Source organism: Cyprinus carpio, chromosome A10 (assembly GCF_018340385.1).
Source record: "Cyprinus carpio isolate SPL01 chromosome A10, ASM1834038v1, whole genome shotgun sequence".
In the NCBI taxonomy this organism is placed as follows: Eukaryota; Metazoa; Chordata; class Actinopteri; order Cypriniformes; family Cyprinidae; genus Cyprinus; species Cyprinus carpio.
Genome location: NC_056581.1, coordinates 2321744 through 2339674, shown reverse-complemented (window position 1 = coordinate 2339674; position 17931 = coordinate 2321744). Strand labels below are relative to the sequence as shown.

The 17931-nt window shown below is 38.5% G+C and overlaps 2 protein-coding genes across 2 annotated transcripts; one reads left to right on the top strand and one right to left on the bottom strand.

Annotated features, from left to right (window-relative positions):
- Nucleotides 1-5232: 5232 nt before the first annotated feature.
- Nucleotides 5233-12287, top strand: LOC109061344 (pumilio RNA-binding family member 3). The gene is given in 18 exon segments (XM_042764698.1): nt 5233-5352; nt 5650-5725; nt 5865-6038; nt 6128-6266; nt 7065-7140; nt 7230-7323; nt 7413-7479; nt 7611-7785; nt 7876-7979; nt 8811-8889; nt 8970-9068; nt 9159-9212; nt 9555-9669; nt 9807-9909; nt 10014-10236; nt 10882-10969; nt 11182-11272; nt 11994-12287. Coding segments are annotated over 17 exon segments (1878 nt in total). The 5' UTR covers nt 5233-5352; nt 5650-5655; the 3' UTR covers nt 12121-12287.
- A 1100-nt stretch (nt 12288-13387) lies between these two features.
- LOC109061333 (potassium voltage-gated channel subfamily V member 2-like) lies at nt 13388-17638 on the bottom strand. Its single transcript, XM_019078460.2, has 2 exons — nt 14760-17638; nt 13388-13909 (listed from the first exon to the last, which is right to left on the bottom strand). The coding sequence occupies exons 1-2, from the start codon at nt 16071-16073 to the stop codon at nt 13667-13669; spliced, it is 1557 nt and encodes a 518-aa protein (XP_018934005.2). The 5' UTR covers nt 16074-17638; the 3' UTR covers nt 13388-13666.
- Between the last annotated feature and the right edge of the window lie 293 nt (nt 17639-17931).

Below are 17931 nucleotides of genomic sequence, written 5' to 3'. Positions count from 1 at the left end.
TGAGATTCAAATATTTTTTTTTTTTTTTTTTTTAACCCCTGGCATCCCCTGGGAAACGGTTCTCATTCGCTTGAATATGATTCGCCCATGAGTGAACGTCATGATTCATTTCATCTAGAAGAGAAGACAAACATGCCGAAGACCTCAGCGGTGTGGGAGCACTTTAAATTGAGTGAGGACAAGAAAGGCAGTGTGCCAAATATGTGATTTGAAACTGGCCTACTACAACAGCACATCCAGTTTGAAAAATCACCTAATTTCTGTAAGTAGTACGCCTATAGTGTATTGTTGGTGTAAAAAATCTGAAATTTTACACATAATAAAAACGTGCAGTTAATTTGCTTGGAATGTACTTGCAAATACGGCAGCCACTAAAAATGTTAAGTAGCCCAGCCTAATAATAATTTTAGAAGTATTGCTCTTAACAGACCTGTGTGTTTTGTATCACTAGAGCAGTGTCCGTTCTCTGAGCATATAAGCCCTGCCTGCGTGAGGCACAAAGCTTTCGGCTTACGCTATTCTGTGGTTTATTAAAAGTTTATAAATTCGGAACGTGTTGCGTGTCCATATTGCACCAAAATGCTCCCATTGGATGAACAGTTCTCGACATAATACCAATGCAGACAGACAGACAGACACACAGAGATTCCTGCCTTTATTATATCGTGTCTACACCGGACGAGACAGTTGTCGTGTGGCACCGCGCTGCAACAGCTAAAATTAACAATTCGCCAAACTCTCACATACATTTTAAAACATTTTCCTCCCTCCTTTGTCCTCCTCCTTGCCCTCCTTCATCAACTCTAACAGCTGACGACTTTGCCACATTTTTCATTAATAAAATTACAAACCTGCACAATTCGCCACATTACAAACTGTCAAACATCTTGCCAGCAAACAAACACTCATTTTCATCCTTCTCTTCACTCTCTGAGGCAGAAGTCTCTAAACTCATCCTTTCTAATCATCCTACTATTTGTCTGCTTGATCCTATTCCATCTCATCTCCTTCAAGCCATTTCTCCTGCAGTTGTACCTGCACTCACTCACATCATTAACATATCACTCCACACTGGTGTTTTTCCCTCAAAATTTAGACAGGCTCATATAACTCCACTACTTAAGAAACCTACTCTTAACCCAACTTTTTTAGAGAACTACAGACCGGTTTCCCTTCTTCCTTTCGTTGCAAAATCACTTAAACAAGTTGTGTTCAACCAAGTCTCTGCCTTTCTCACACAGAACAACCTCCTCGACAGCAACCAGTCTGGCTTCAGAAGTGGACATTCGACCTTGCTTTCAGTTGTTAAAACCCTTAGACTAGCGGAACCTCTCAGGAACCGCACGCCAGTGGTTTGAGTCTTATCTCTCAGATAGGTCCTTCAAGGTATCTTGGAGAGGTGTCCAAGTAACAACATCTAACTACTGGGGTGCCTCAGGGCTCAGTTCTTGGACCATTTCTCTTCTCTGTCTACATGGCATCATTAGGTTCTGTCATTCAGAAACATGGTTTTTCATACCACTGCTATGCTGATGGCACTCAACTCTACCTCTCTGATCATCCGACGATAGCTGCTCATATCTCAACTTGTCTAACAGACATTTCTTTCTGGATGACAGACCATCACCTTCAACTCAACCTCGCTAAGACAGAACTTCTTGTGGTTTCAAAAAACCCATCACTTTATCAAAATTTCACCATCCAGTTAGGCTCATCAACCATAACTCCTTCAAAAACAGTTGTGATTGATGATAAGCTGAATTTCTCAGACCACATTGCTAAAACTGCCCAGTCCTGCAGATTTTCTTTATACAACATTAGGAAGATCAGGCCCTTTCTTTCAGAACATGCAACACAACTCCTTGTTCAAGCTGTTGTAGCATTTGGACCAATCATACACACAACTATTTGTTATATTTAACAAATAATCTCTAATGCCCCCTTCACCTAACCAAAGGGCCAAATGTGAGGGTCTATGGACCCTTCCCCCGAAATGCATCTAACACCTCAGAAAGGCAGAAAAGGCTTTGAATGAACACACATATCCTTCAGGTCATTGTGTATATTATTGCTGTTCTTGTATAGTGTATTTTGTATTGTATACTGTTTTATGTATGCTTATGATAGAACCACTCATTCATTTAACCTTACATATACCATGTTTGGTCTCTATGACTTTGTCTTCGGATAGTCTAATTGAGAGTGTATATTATATGTTCATACCTATGCAACATATTAGTGTTCTAAGAACCTTTAGTAGTTTGTGCATCAACACCTAATCGAGTTACATATGCAAATCACCATGTCCTCACACAAAGGGTCATAAAAATCCCCAGTATTTCCAACCTCCCGCTTGGAATTTCAGCCTTTCTTATTGGACAAGCCCATCCTGAGAGGTGTGAATCTTCTCAGACCTTAAAAGGCTCATGCACAGTTCTGCCCAGGCTTCTTCTGCTAAATCTTCTGATGGCTGAACATGTGGAGAGCCTGAGCCGGTGCGGGCGTGCCTGGTGGATAAAGATGGAAAGAAGAAAAGGATGTGAGCTAGAACGTATCTGTAAACCTTAAAGGGATACTCCACCCCAAAATGAAAATTTTGTCATTAATCACTTACCCCCATGTTGTTCCAAACCCGTAAAAGCTTTGTTCGTCTTCGGAACACAATTTAAGATATTAAGTGATTAATGACAAAATTTTCATTTTGGAGTGGAGTATCCCTTTTGCGCCAGGCTTCGGCCTTGACTTTCAATTCATTAAGATTCTCTGACTCAAAATGGTTCTTTCTCATCACCTAACTTCAGCCAACCTACTGGAGTCCCAAAGTGCATCAGGGCTCTCTTTCAAACAGGTGAGACGTGCAAGTATCAAACTTAGTCTTATTAATTGATACATTAAGTATAATTTGCACCTTTTACAAAGGTGTGTTTGAACTAAGAAACTGATGTTTCATTCAGGCTGTAGATCTGCTGAATATCAAATTGTACCATAGTTTCATGTTTTTATTTATCTTCTCTCTACTGCTTAAGCTTTAACCCTTTTCCCTATGCCAACTGTATGCATGCATGTGTGTGTATTTGTATAGTTTAAGTGTTTATGCAGTTAATAAAATCTTATTTGTATCACATTTGAGGTTGTTCATTGTTGGCTCATAGCTGGGTCCCTAATCATGCAGATTTTTGTAGTATTGTACAGTAAGAAAGTTATTTTCCTTAACCAGGAAATTAACATTCTTAGAACTGACAGACAGTTGACACTGAGATGTCAAGTAAATACTTACAGCGGATCTAAATATTTATAATTAATTATAACTAGTTATAATTAGTTATTCATATTCCCCCTTTGAGCTGATTCACTACACTGTTGTTCTATCCAGGCTAGACTACTGCAATGCTCTCTTGGCAGGTCTTCCAGCCAGTTCTATCAAACCTCTACAATTAATCCAAAATGCTGCTGCAAGATTAATCTTTAATGAGCCGAAAAGAACGCATGTCACCCCTCTGTTCTACCAGTAGCTGCTCGCCTAGAATTCAAGGCATTAATGTTTGCCTACAAAACCACCACTGGATCTGCACCCATTTACCTAAATTCATTACTTCAGAGTTAGGTGCCCTCTAGAAGCTTGCATTCTGTAAGTGAGCAATGCATTATTGTGCCATCCCAAAGTGGCACAAAATCACTTTCACTGACATTTTCATTAGCTGTTCCCTCCTGGTGGAATGAACTCAATCCGAGCAGAGTCCTTAGCCATCTTCAAGAAACGACTAAAAACACGTCTCTTCCATCTTTTTTTTATTTTTATTGTATTTATTTTTTTATTGGGGAAACATATATAGTACAGATAAGCTTAACGGAATTCAAATCAGAAGTACCTCCGGATTATCCTTATGCAAACAAAAATCTAACCAAGTTATATTTTTTTCTGCAGTTATTAACTATATATACATATTTAAACATACACCTGCATACACAACATAATAATCCTATACATGCACATGCAGTCTAAGTATACACTATACATGCAGACATATGCACATATTTTCTAACATACTATACAGAAACTCCTAAAACAAAACAAGACAACTCTCCACCCGCCCACTGATACGCACCACATAGGGAGGAATACTAATATAAAAATTTAAAAATAAAAATAAAAACCCAGGGGTGGAACGGATCTTAGATCCAACTCAGATTAAGTCAACATCCCTCTCTTCCAAGTCTCCTCTACCTTCTTCCCCTAAATACCTTATAAAAGGTTCCCAAGTTTTAGAAAACTTATTTCTAGACTCTTATTTCTTAGACAGAGCCGTGTGTGCTCCTAATGTAGTGTATTTGTGAGTTGTGAGGTGGCAGTTGTTTTTTCCAGAATGTTAAAATAAGCTTTTTGGCCGTTAAAAGTCTGGAAAGAAATCGTTGTTGAGACTTGAGACTTGGACAGACAAAGCTCATGTCTTGAAACACCAAACATGATTAAAAACTTGTCGGGTTCAATATGTTGCCTAGCAATTTCAGAGATGACACTGAAAATCTTGCACTAGAAGCTTTGAAGACTGGGACATAATGCATAACGGTGAACCAGGGTCACATCAGCCGTCCTACATTTTTCACATTTTGGAGAGACACCTGGAAATATTATAGATAATTTGTTTTAGAGTAGTCTAGTCTATGCAAGATTTTGAACTGGATGAGGCAGTGTCTGGAGTTAATAGAACATCTATTAATCTCTTCCAGGCTATCTGACCATAACTCATTGGAAATTACTGACCCTAATTCTTCCTCACATAAACTTTTGATTGAAGATGTAGTAGGTAATAAGGAGGCCTGGAGAGTATTATAAATCCAGGAAATAATTTTCCCTTTACCAAAATAGTCCTTAATACGGGTGTCAAGACATGAAGGGCTAATTGTTGCGAACCTGTTGAAGTAGGATTGTACATAGTTCCTGACTTGCAAGAACCTAAAAAAAATACTTCTATGAAGTTTGTTTGTATTTTAATAATTACACTTTATCTATTTAAAAAAAAAAAAAAAAAACAGTCAAACAGTTGGTGGTTCCCATTGACTTCCATAGTATTTTTTTTCCTACTATGGAAGCCAATGGGAACCACCAACTGCTTGATTACCAGCAATCTTCAAAATATCTTCTTTTATGTTCAACATAAGAAAACGACCCGTATAGGTTTGGAACGACATGAGGTTAAGTTAATGATTACAGAATTTTCATTTTTGGGTGAACTATCCCTTTAAGCTATATTTGCGTTCAGTGACAGACTGTCGCAAACGGGCTCTCCGAGTTCCTTACGACACCCGTGTGGACTTCAGATGCCGTAAAGTGATTTGTCTCTACACACATGGGTACGTATGGAAACGTGTTTCATCGTTTTGTTAAACAACGAAATTTCCTCTCTTTTGGATACGAAATGCTCCAATATTTTATATGTGTAACATTTATTAGACTACACGCCTGTCAGTAGTCTAAAGCTACTCTATAAGCCACTATAGAAGCGTAAATTGTCATCGCTTGGTTCCTCGCGAGCTGTCGGACACCGCCACGTTTCTCCGATAAAAGCTCACCTTTAACTTCTCAGCTTCTAGAGTTACTGTATACACTGTTAAACAGACAGTCTAACAAAGCTAATTAAACATTTGCAGTACAGTATGGAGGCCAAACCAAAAAAGAAGTCGTTTACACCAAGAGACGGGAAGAAACCATCCTTCAAGTCGAGAGGTAACTACGTCTTCTATTCTTGTTTTTTTATTATTCAGTACGATCTCTACCTTGACTTCGTTTTCAGGTTTGTGTTTGTGATTGTAAAGAATCTAGTATCCAGCAGGCAGGGTTGTATTGATAAACTCTCCTGTATCAGGTAAACCAGGAGGAAAACCTGCGGGCAAAAGACCTTTCAAACCTCACCTCACAGACAAAGAGAAGAGGTTTAAAAGACCAGCTGCAGAAGGAGGACCACGCAAGTTCAGCAGAAAACCAGCGGATGGGAAGTTCACAAAGAAGAGAAAATACCCTGGAAGCAAAGAGGACGGAGGTACAGATATCACCTTATCTGGGAGCACTTCAGATAGTGTACTGTGTGATTCTTCATGTGTTGATTAATCAAAGCATTTTCTCTTACAGGCTCTGAAGGGAAAAAACCTAAATGGGGTGAATTCAAACAAAAAAAGAAAGAGTTGAAGCAGAATCGCCAGCAGAATGAGAAAAAAGAAAGTTACCAGATTGTAAGCAGAGCAAAGCAAGTGTGGGAAATTGTAAGACGGTAAGCATTTGTTTATTGCGTGTGAGAGTTTTGTGTTTAGGTGTTTCTACAGCACCTTTGACCCTGTAGAAAAATAAAAGAAGAGAATAAGCTGATTAAATAATTCACACTCAGCACTTACTTTGTTTTTAACCATCATAAACAAATGTGATTTCCATCTGGGGTTGCAAAATGTCCGGAAACTTTCTAAAAATTCCTGTAAATTTTCTAAAATGTCTGCAGTGTTTCCCAAATTTATTTGACATTTTCCACCTTTTTGCAACCAATATTTCTATCACATTTCAAATTACAGTTCATTCTGTGGTGGGAATTATTAATAATCCTAAATACGTTCAATTAAAAATAGTTATACACATTCAGCACAACTTGATAAAGAATTACAGCGTGGTAGGAAATGATGCAGAATAGAAATATTGCTCACAAGTAATATTTGTAATGTTTGTTACGCATCACGTCTCATTTCATCGGAAGCTTTTTCACTGACGCTGTCTTCTTGGTAACCGAGTTTTTGACAGCAAATATTGAAACGGTTTATGTGTATGGCACTTTCTATAAAATACGTCGTTTTTTATTTATTTTTCAAAAGCGTTAATAAATGCATAAAACAATTTCAATACACTTTTAATGACAAAAAGAAGTTACAATAATTTAGTTTGAATAAATATGCAAGCAAAAGATGTCATCGCTTCTAACAAATAAACAAAAATAATTCTAAAACAAATATCATAGGAGAAAAAAAAACCAGGGACATAAAAGTGCAAAGGTTGCACTCACACAGTGTGTTTTGTGGAAATACAGGAAAGACTGTGACAAGCAAAAAAGGGCCAAACTGATGAAAGAACTACAGGGTCTTGTGAAGGGCAAAATTAAAACAGTAAGTGAAGATTATTTATTATGCTGAGTATTCACTGTTTGAAGTGATCTGTCAGTATTTTACTGTTGTGCTCGTCTTTTCTTCGCTAGATTGCGTTTGCTCACGATTCGACCCGAGTGCTGCAGTGTTTTATTCAGTTTGGCAGTGATAAGCAGAGACAGGAGGTCTTCGAGGAACTCAAAGGTTGGTCTTCTCATCAGTTCAGTGAATCTGAAGGTGTGTGAAGTGATCGTCTCTCATCATCATTTCTACCTGGATGTTTGTCTTTCTAGAGCACATAGTGGAGTTGAGTAAATCGAAGTATGCTAGAAACATTGTGAAAAAGTTTCTGATGTATGGGTAAGTCACTTCCATATTTCAGTAAATCATAATGCAGTTATTCTGGAAAACATGGCTTGAATCGTGTTCTTCTCTAAAAGTGACTTGATGAACGTGTCTTCATGATCCAAAAACACTGGTTTCTCCTGTAGGAGTAAACAGCAGGTGGGGGAAGTGATGTCGGCTTTTAAAGGGAACGTCAGACAGATGCTCAGGCACTCCGAGGCGTCTTCAGTAGTTGAGTACGCTTACAACGACAAGGCCATCCTGTCCCAGAGACTCATGCTCACCGAGGAGCTCTACGGAAACACATTCCAAGTCTGCAAGGTACTCCAGCTCCAAGCTGCTTCTGAAGTGTGTGAAAAGATCAGTGTGTTTGCTGTCCACACTCATGGTCACAGCATCTTCTGTTTTCAGTCCTCAGTTTGTCCTACGTTAGAGAAGGTTTTGGAAGCAAATCCAGAGAAGTTAGACGGCATCATGGATGAAATGAAGCAGATCCTCACACCAATGGCTCAGAAGTGAGTAACTGTTAAAGGGGTGGGATCGAAAACTTATACCACAATATGAGGAATTTTTAGGGCTGTCTACAGTAATTCATCTTTCAGGTTCTTTTCATAATTGCCCTCAGTTTACTGGAGAATATTTGTGAGGATTTTTCATCCTGGGGGGACGTGAAGCACTAGTAATTTTAGATCACTTCAGTTGTAAACATCACAACAATAGTTATTTTTGTAGGAAATCCTGGTTTATGTATTAAAAATGGAAATATTACTGATCTAGTTGTTAATTTGATGAATTATAAATGAACAAAATGTATTTTCTTTTTATATTATTTGAATTTAAAATAAAAAATACATTCGTTTCTAATAAATGAACAGTGTTTTTTGCATCACAGCTTCACGTTATGTAAAAAAAAATAGAATTTACATGAACTGAAATAAAACTGAAATAAAATAAAGTATAATTACTAGAAAACATAAATAAAATTTAAGAATAATGAATGTTTCTTTCGAAGCCAACTGAAATAATGGACTAAAATTAAAAACTGAAATAAAAATAAATGTAAAGTTGACTAAAATTTAAAAAAAGAAAAACCTAAATGACAAACACATTACTAAAATTAAAATGCAAAGCTAAAATAAAAAAAATGCAATAAGATCAAATTCAAAATAATAATAATAAACACTCTGAAACTATATAATTATTAACACTAATAAATGAACACTGGTGGCTCAAATCTCTTTTTGTCTCACAGTATATAGCATCCTTCCACTCATCTGTACTTGTATGTGATGATACAGTCTCTAAGTACTTAATTTCTGTGTGTATTAATGCGTTCTGCTCTACAGGGAGGCTGTCATCAAACATTCATTGGTCCACAAAGTTTTTCTGGACTTCTTTGAGCACGCTCCAGCCAAACAGAGAACGGTGAGTGTTGTGACCAGCGATGACCGATAGTCTGATTACTGTTGTCGCTGTCTGAAGTCTGTTTGTGGTGTGTTCCTCAGGAGATGATCGAGTCCATCAGAGAGGCAGTCGTGTACATGGCACACACACATGATGGAGCCAGAGTCACCATGCACTGTTTATGGCACGGCACACCCAAGGCTAGCACTGCTTTAGACACCATGTTTTAGATAATTCATGATCGCTAGTGTTTGCAATTAGTGTGACCTGTTTTTTGTCTTTTTTTTCAGGACCGAAAAGTTATAGTAAAAACGTTGAAATCATACATTGCAAAGTTTGCGATGGTAAGCTGCCTTTCTTATCTGTACAGTCTATGAATGGGTGAATCTCACACACACACACACACACACACACACACACACACACATATACATATATATATATATATATAGAGAGATTTTTTTTTTTTTTGCTAAAAAGGAAGTTTGAACATCTGTTACAAGAAGTGGCTTTGTTTTCTTTAAGCAAGTTATCATTCCTGCTTTCATTTGATTTTTCAGAGGGAAATATGACCTAGACACATAATTGACACATTTTGTGAGATTCACCTAAATAATGCGTTGTAATATTTCAGTCCATCAAATGTTTTAAGGCAGTAAAAATACGATATATTTATGTATTTTCAGGGTGAATATGCTCATCTTGTACTATTGGCTGCATTCGATTGCATTGATGACACGAAGTTGGTTAAACAGATTATCATCTCAGTAAGTGCTCTCTAGTTTCTTTCAAGTTACAAATTTCTTTATTAGTTGGTGGTTTATATGCTATTTAGTATTTTTATTATTTCTAATATTTGGATGATTGAATAATTTTTTTTGTCTGATTTTGCTTTTTTTATATTTTTTGTTATTTGTATGGTTTATTTTTTTGTTATAATGTTAAAAAGGTGCTGCTTTACCTGCTGAGCCCAGGAGACCCAGCCCACCTGAGTTAGTTCATTTGGGTGCTTGTTGAGGGTGGTGCAGTGAGTGCAGGTATGTATGAGAATGTGTTCTTTTCTATTGACATGTACTGCATTTGGGTCGTAAGTGCCAACCACGGTGCCAGATGGAAAATAAAAGACTAAGTATTTCCTCCTACAGTAAGAAGGATGTGGCGATCAGGAGGAAGGAGCTGCTGGAGGCCGTGTCTCCTCCTCTGCTGAAGTACCTGTGTGAGAACGCTCGGTCTATGGTCATGGATAAAGCCTGCAGCGTGGCTGTGAGTGACATCCTGGGCGCCGCCATCGGAGATCTCAGACCTGCCATGGAGGCTGTGGCGGCTCTGGCAGCCGAACCCCTCACACCGGGAGGAGAAGATGGCCAGGTAACTACAGGTCTCACACCTAATGCTGAAGAGATCTGCTGTACTGTCAGTAATAGAAGCATTAATGTGTTACTAAATAACAATATCTTCATTAAAAAAAATTCTGCATTCATGGCACATAAATGAAAAGCATTTGTTTATCTTGATTTCAAAATATATGGTAAGACTTTAGGGCCCAGTTCTCACTATTAACTACTTGTTCATTAGCATGCATTATTAGTACTTATAAAGAACATATTAATGCATTATTCTGCATGACCATATTTTTGATCACTTATCCACCCCATATTTAAACTCAACAACTACCTGACTATTAATAAGCAGCAGATTAGGAGTTTGAGGCAGTAGTCATAGTTAATAGTGAGAATTGGTCCCTAAAGTAAACCATCTGTTCGTATTATTTAATGGACCTGAACTAACATGAACAAACAGTTAACAGTTGTATTCTTATTAACTAACATTAAAAAAGAGAATTAAATACTGTAATAAATGTATAGCCCTTTGACTATTTAATGTTAGTTAATGCATTAATTTTTCTAAAGTCTTATTTTTTTAGTAGCAATATTTGGAACATTACATTGTTACGGGGTTTTACTTTTTTTTTTTTTTTTTAAGCTAATGGTTTACTAATTGTGTTTCCTGTAGCTTCATATGGCAGAGCACCCTGCCGGTCATCTGGTGTTGAAATGGTTGATCGAGCAGGATGCTAAGATGAAGGAGGCAGAGAGAGAAGGCAAGTGCAGAAAGTCCAACCCTGACACACTCATGTCAAGGACTCACAGCTTTGGGCTAAAATGCTTGATGGGAACTTTAAGGATACTTTTGAATTTCCTTTTCTATTCTTAGAAGTCATTTTCTTTATGTAATCTAATAAAAACAAATTGAGCAGTTTTCCAATGCGAACCGGTGTTTTACGGGCCTGTCCTGCCTTATTTTGTTCCCCAGAGCGTTTCTCCAGGATTCTTCTGGAGAAGGTGGGGTTGGAGAACCTCAAGACGTGGGCTTCAGTCAACCGTGGTGCCATTGTTCTTTGTTGGTAAGTTTATGACCTCCACAAATGAACGGATCTAAAAATAACAAAATACACTCCCTTTTATGCACTCTAGTAAAATAGAAAAGTTGCTTTTGAATTGGTGGGTGTAAACATACCACGGCAGCCATTGTTCTGTGAGCGCTGGTGAAATACACTGAACACACACACAGAAGATTCATGTTTAAAGCCCCTACTTTACAAAGCCTCCAAAAGTGCTTATCCTGTGACATCCCAAGCTCTCTATCGCAGCAAATTTGCTGCTTTTCCATCACGCTGTCATTTAACGCACGATTATTAGCTGGGGGAATTCCCTACAGTGAGCTTTAGGTTAAGCACATCTTCCACAGTCCTGCTTCATTATACTATGCTGTTGTCTGTATGCTAATAAAGGACTAAACTGGCTCCCAGCTGCCACTGAAGCAGACAAGCCCTTGAGTTACATGCCGCAAAGGATTATGGGTTCTTTCCACTCCCTGTCTCAGCCTCGGTCTTTGTGCATGACCTCTTATAATCTCCCTAAGACTTTAAGCAGTGAGAGATTTGTTTCTTTATATTTTTAGCCTGGACTGTTTGTTTATTCTGATGTAATTTTCCCACCAAATATATTCAAAATTGAACCCCCTGCTGTATGCAGAGACATGTTTAATGCATGAGTGGATCTGTGCATTGGTTGATTGTATTTGATTGAAGTTTCAGCTGCTTGGTTCTCATTGTGTTTCCACAGCCTTCTCCAGAGTGCAGATGAAAGTGTTGCTGAAGAAGTGAAAGTCATGCTGAAATCCATGCTTCCTGAACTAAAGAAGGTCCAGAACTCGAAAGGAGTTGAGGTTCTGCTTGAAAAACTGGCCTGATCTGCCAAATCAGTTTCGTTTTGTTAGTTTCTTCTTTCCTTTGGATTTTTAATTGAGTTTATATGCTTATGTATATGAATACAAAACACTCACAAAAAATACCTGAGCCTGAGTTTTTATTTATTTTCTTTTTAATCTCATGAAACCAATCGAGAACATGTCCATGTTATATTTCACCTTAAAATTCACTGAAGACATTTTCATGAAAATAAAGCAAATGATGCAGTAATGTGGACAGAAATGCTATTAATGCATGATATATATATTTTTTTGTACAATTCTAATACAATTCTTTTGTACAAAAGACAAGGTGATTTAGCAGGAAATTTGCTTAATTTTTTATGAAATTGCCAACATGTAATAAAATCACAACAGACATATGTTTCTATTTATAGATTTTTACATTTTGGGGGTGAAATACAATCCAGAGATTTCGCTATGTGAGATTTGTTCATAAAGTGTTCAAAATGTCTTTTGAAGTATATTTTAGGTCAGCTTGTATTTAAATAATAATAGAAATAATAATAAAAAAATATTTTTAAAAGAAAGATGTTAAAAAGGTTGGTTTCATCTCAAAGTAAAAATTATAGCCATAAAATATACAAAGGTAGCTTTGAATATGGAAGCATGTATGCATGCTTGAAAATTAATTTTGTTGCCCTACTCTACTTCCATCTGTCCTTGGGACTTCAGTGATCCCCAAGGATTAATCTTTCAAGGATTATCAATGCCTGCATGAACATGCTTTTCAGAGTGAATTACACTGTAGTTGTCTACATTCTTCTGGATGTCACAATGGCCACCTTTTAAGTCAACAAGTTTGGGCAGGGTGTGTAATTGTCACATAACACCAAGCTATTGTAGTGAGGATGTCAGTTCTGAGTTTCTTTTAAAGCACTGTAAGTTTTTGAAAAATAGCCCTGCCAATACAGAAGTTAATCTTATAGGAAATCTCAATCTGTCCTGCTCGGAGTGCTTCCACAGGAAACCAGTTGATGAAAATCATAAATTGGCTTTTCTTGATTAAAACTTACACAAATGTCGATAGCAATTTATAAGTATTGAAGCTGAGCTTGTGCTCAGCCACATGTTAAAACCTTCAACTGATTATTTGAAGCAGTGTTTGTCTACCCTGGATAACTTCCTTTTGTTTTAACATTGCCCATAGTATTAGCAATAGATATTTTTAATTACCTTTTTTTAAAAACTAAATTTTTACTGTTCTACAACGTAATAGCAATAAAAAAAAGGATCTCGTACAATTAAATTGTTGTGCCAAGGCAAGTATTTATTAATGGCATCCTTGTTAGAGCAGTCTAAATGTGTTGATTCGTTTTAAAAGAAATTACTTTTGTTTATAGTACAAAAGTTCCTCAATATGCATGTATCCAGCAGCATAAAAGCAAGCAGTGGCTAATTTGTTTAAAGACCGTTACTTAATTGGTCTGGTCGGTTTGAATTTTTTTTTTTTTTGAAAAGAAGTCCACCAAGTCCATGAATTAAAAATCAGTCCATTGGTGGAAAGAGAAGGTCAGCACTTGGCAACCTAAAAACATTCTGAAAACTTCTTTGCAGCCCTTTTCACAAACCTCACTTTCCCGCGATTCTTTAAATTGGAGGTGTATTCATAGGCTTTCAGCTTTGAATAGTAGTCTGAGAATTTATTGAACAGGATGGAGATTGGCATGCCATTGAGAATAATTCCAAATGAGATGCACGCAAATGCAAAAATCCTGCCCAGAGGAGTCTCTGGAAACATGTCGCCATACCCCACAGTGGAGATGCTCACCTGTGGAAGAAATGTATGAGGAATAGTTGAGTGTGCCAGGAAAATGACTAATCCACAATCTTCTGAGACTTAAAAATCTGGCGCAAATTCTGAAAATGCCAAAAAAAAAGGTCCCTCTACAGAAAAATTGTTAAGTAGAGCATTATGGGATTAAACAGTTGGCAAGCGACAAATTGACGACAGATGCTGTGTTCCACTTGGACTTATCACAGAAGTGAGGAAGCATTTGATAGCATTATAGCAGAAAGACACCAGGTAGTATGGCTTTGTCAGTACTTTACAGAAATAAAAAGTATCACATTACAATGTGCTCTGCACATTATGTATGTTTCCCTTATTGCTTCAGACGTTTGTTCTATTCAAACGTAAGTGCCCTGTAAGGTAGTCATCACAGGATATTCCGCCATGATTCCAGTTTGAAGCGAACATATATGTTCCATTCAAAGTGCATTGAAGTGTGCGAGATGTAAATTTAAACTGTATTTATTTAAAGAGGTATATGATGTCACACTTGTCCGTGTGTGAAGACATTGCACAGCGCAAATATGTGAATGAATTTTCCGAAGTGAGGTAAACTTCAACAGATTTCCCCTGCTCAGGGAGTAGGGAGCAATGAACACTGTGTAAGGACCATGGAAACAGTTCATGCACGGAGCTCACTTCTAACGAGCTAATTATCTGAATCAGGTGTGATAATAAAGAGAGACATACAAAACGTGCAGAGCAGGGGGTCACGAGGACTGGAATTAAGAACCACTGTACTAAAGCATCACTGCGTTATCACCTGATACAGTCACTTTACCATAGTACTACTTTTACCAGGAATGAACTTGAAAAAACATGTACTTACAGCTGCCCACCACCATGCATGTGGAATACTGGTGAAGTTTGTTTGATGCACGTCATGCTCTACGGTATAAACCATGGCAGAGAAGGTGAAAATTCCCATCGCAATGAAGAGGAAAAGACAGCCCACTTGTTGGTAACATTGCCGGAGTGTGAATCCGAAGGCTCGAAGTCCAGTCGAGTGACGTGCTAGTTTTAGGATACGAAATATCCTCATGAGACGCATGATGCGGAGAACTTGGCCCAATTTACCCACCCGTCCTACAGTCTCGATATCACTACCATGTTTCCCATAGTCTTCTTTCTCGAAACACTCTAGGGCCATCTGAAGATATAATGGAAGGATTGCAATCAGGTCCACAGCATTCAGCACGCTCCTTCCAAAGTGTTTGAGATCCGGTGTGGACACAAGCCGGAGCAGATATTCCATGGTAAAAAATGCAATACAGAAAGTCTCAACATACTCGCAGTAGGTCTTCCCGCTCAGCTGGCCGGTGGTAGTTGTATACTGCATTCCCTCTACCGTATTGAGAGTCATAGCCACGAGTGATACCAGCACGAAGAAACTGGATGCTACTGCCATGAGCTTGGCTATGACTGAAGAGAATGGCTTCTCCATCATGTTCCAGATGAGGAAACGTGAATGACCGAAAGCCATATCCTGAAACAAGTCCTCGTGCTCCTCAGTTTCCACCTCTGCCTCGAGTTCCCGTTGTATCTTCAGCTGTTCATTGAGTTCATCTTGCCGTTCCTCGAACGAAATGCGGCAGCAGCGATGGGTATTCTTGATACGAACGCCCCAGTAGTTGATCTCCTCCAAAAAATTGCGTGGGCACAATTCATCTTTGATCCAGAGAACTCCAGTCCTATAGAAGTTGAAGATGTTGTGGAAGATGTCTGGATCCCTGTCAAAGAAAAACTCATTGTTCTGGACCGTGTAATCATCACAGAGGTCAAGTTTCCTGTTGTGGTCAGTATACGTTGCTAGTCGTCCAATTCTTGTCTTGGGATATTTTGCTGCTACCCTGTAAGAGATCTGGTAGACCTTGCCTCCTACGTTGATGTTCAGCATGTAGTTTTTATTTGGAGAGGAGAGTTTACCAGGAGTCGACATCAACCTCTCTTCTTCATCGTCTTCATACTCTGCATAGATGTCATATATATCCTTACTTAATTCCTGCATCGAATTCCATGGTTTTACCCAGTTGTGTTGACCGAAAGGAAGCTCAGAGTCCTCTGGATCCTTGGGAGCAAGGAATGTGACCCCAAGTTTATAGTTTGGGAAAAGGCTTTGCCTCCTGCCTTTAAGCTTGTTCATGGTGCCAGCGTCCTCTCAGTCTGGGAGATGCACAGGTTACTGGGGGAGTAGATGCATTAGATGCCTATAATACCTCAGAGTCAGACCCCTGAGCAACTGCAGGAAGCAGCACTGACTAATGTTGCTGACAGCAAGGATCTGAGTGCTTAAAGGTTTAAATACTATGATCCTCTTCCATACTCTCTCTACCAACCCTGATGTCTTTCATTGCCGTACATTCACCAACCTCCAGCAGAATACGAGGATATTGCACCATCTGGCTTGTAAACCACAGCAACTGTGGTTCTCAAACTCTTGTCCAGGGGACCCACTGCGCTGCAGATTTTGAATGTCTGTCTTATGTGACACACTTGGTTTAGTTAATGGATCTTTCCTAATGAGCTGATGATCTGAATCAAGTGTGTTGAATAAGGAAGACATACAAAATGTGTGGGGGGGTCCCGAGGACTGGAGATGAGAACCACTGACCTACAAGTCTTTTGACATACTCTATACCAAACATTGTGTAATATGCATGCTAGCCATTTTGCAAAGGGATGCAACACATTAACCACATTCTAACTACTTGCCATTCAAGTCAGCACTTTTTTTAATCAAAATAGCTTCCCCTCCCCCTTGCAATGACATTTTTTCTCTGATGACGTGTGCTGGCATGATGGCTGGGTATTAAAACCTTCCCTTCAGCAACCTGTCACTCACATGAGATCGCAGCAATACCAAATGCCAACAATGAAATCAATTGCAGATGGTCAAAATTAAGTCCTATAACATTTTTTCTTTTTCAAGAAGCTGCTTCATTCAGATATACATCACAATAGGGAAGAAAAGCTGATCACAACTTCCATTTCATGCCGACTTTGTCACCAAGGGAAGGTCCTACTGGAGAGTTCAGAAGTTGATTTTTTGTTGCTGTTGGAATAAAATGCCGTTAGGTAGTTTAACTTCTCTCTCACTTCCAAAGACAGGAAGTCATTTTTAGTTCTAGTATGAAAAAATGAAAAGCAAACACATTAAGCCAGGTGTATACTGTATTATCTACGATTATACCTCTGATTCACATCACAGCCAAGACTTTGGTCATAGCAATCACCCCGCCCAAAGCAAATTTCAGATGCTTTTCATAGATTAATATTTATCGTAAATTCATTGGCCGCTGTGAAGGTCATAAGACTGCTGAATTTGCCGTAAAAGAGAAATCTTTTACAATCCCTGAAATCGGTCTCAGACAGCAAAACTGTAATGTGAACTCAGCTGTAATTGTTACACCTGCACATTTCATTACGCTCGTGCTGCCACTGCGAATATGCAGTTATAAATATCCTTTTGCATCACGAGGATTAATTGACACCCACTCAAAATGTTGGGGCTTAAGGAAAGTCTAGAGTTCACTAGTAATTCTGGAATTGATGGTAATTACATGAGTGCATATAAATGCTATCCTTCTGATTTCAGTGTAGCATTATGTACAGGCGACCAGAGTTTGTGTCTGGCTCAGATCCTACCCCATTACCCTAACCTGGTCTCAAATAAGCCTATAAAAATTAAGTAAATATTCAAGTGCAAGGTTAACTTTCATTTGCATGTTTTTGTGTAATTTTGGACTATGAATGTTGTTTTTATATTCTGTTATTGAGTTATAGTATCGGGCCGGCAGGAATTGTGGGTGGGGGGAGTGCATGTACAGTTCTCTCTCCACCTCTACCATGACTTAGGTGCACCTTGAGCAAGGCATCGAACCCCCAACTGCTCCCCGGGCGCCGCAGCATAAAAATGGCTGCCCACTGCTCCGGGTGTGTGTTCACAGTGTGTGTGTGTGTTCACTGCTCTGTGTGTGTGCACTTCGGATGGGTTAAATGCA

Excerpts from the sequence above, each read along its gene's own strand:
- LOC109061333 (XM_019078460.2), bottom strand. The coding sequence starts at position 16,073 with ATGAACAAGCTTAAAGGCAGGAGGCAAAGCCTTTTCCCAAACTATAAA. Across the intron at positions 13,910-14,759 it reads ATGCATGGTGGTGGGCAGCT|GTGAGCATCTCCACTGTGGG; the intron begins GTAAGTACATGT and ends TTTCTTCCACAG.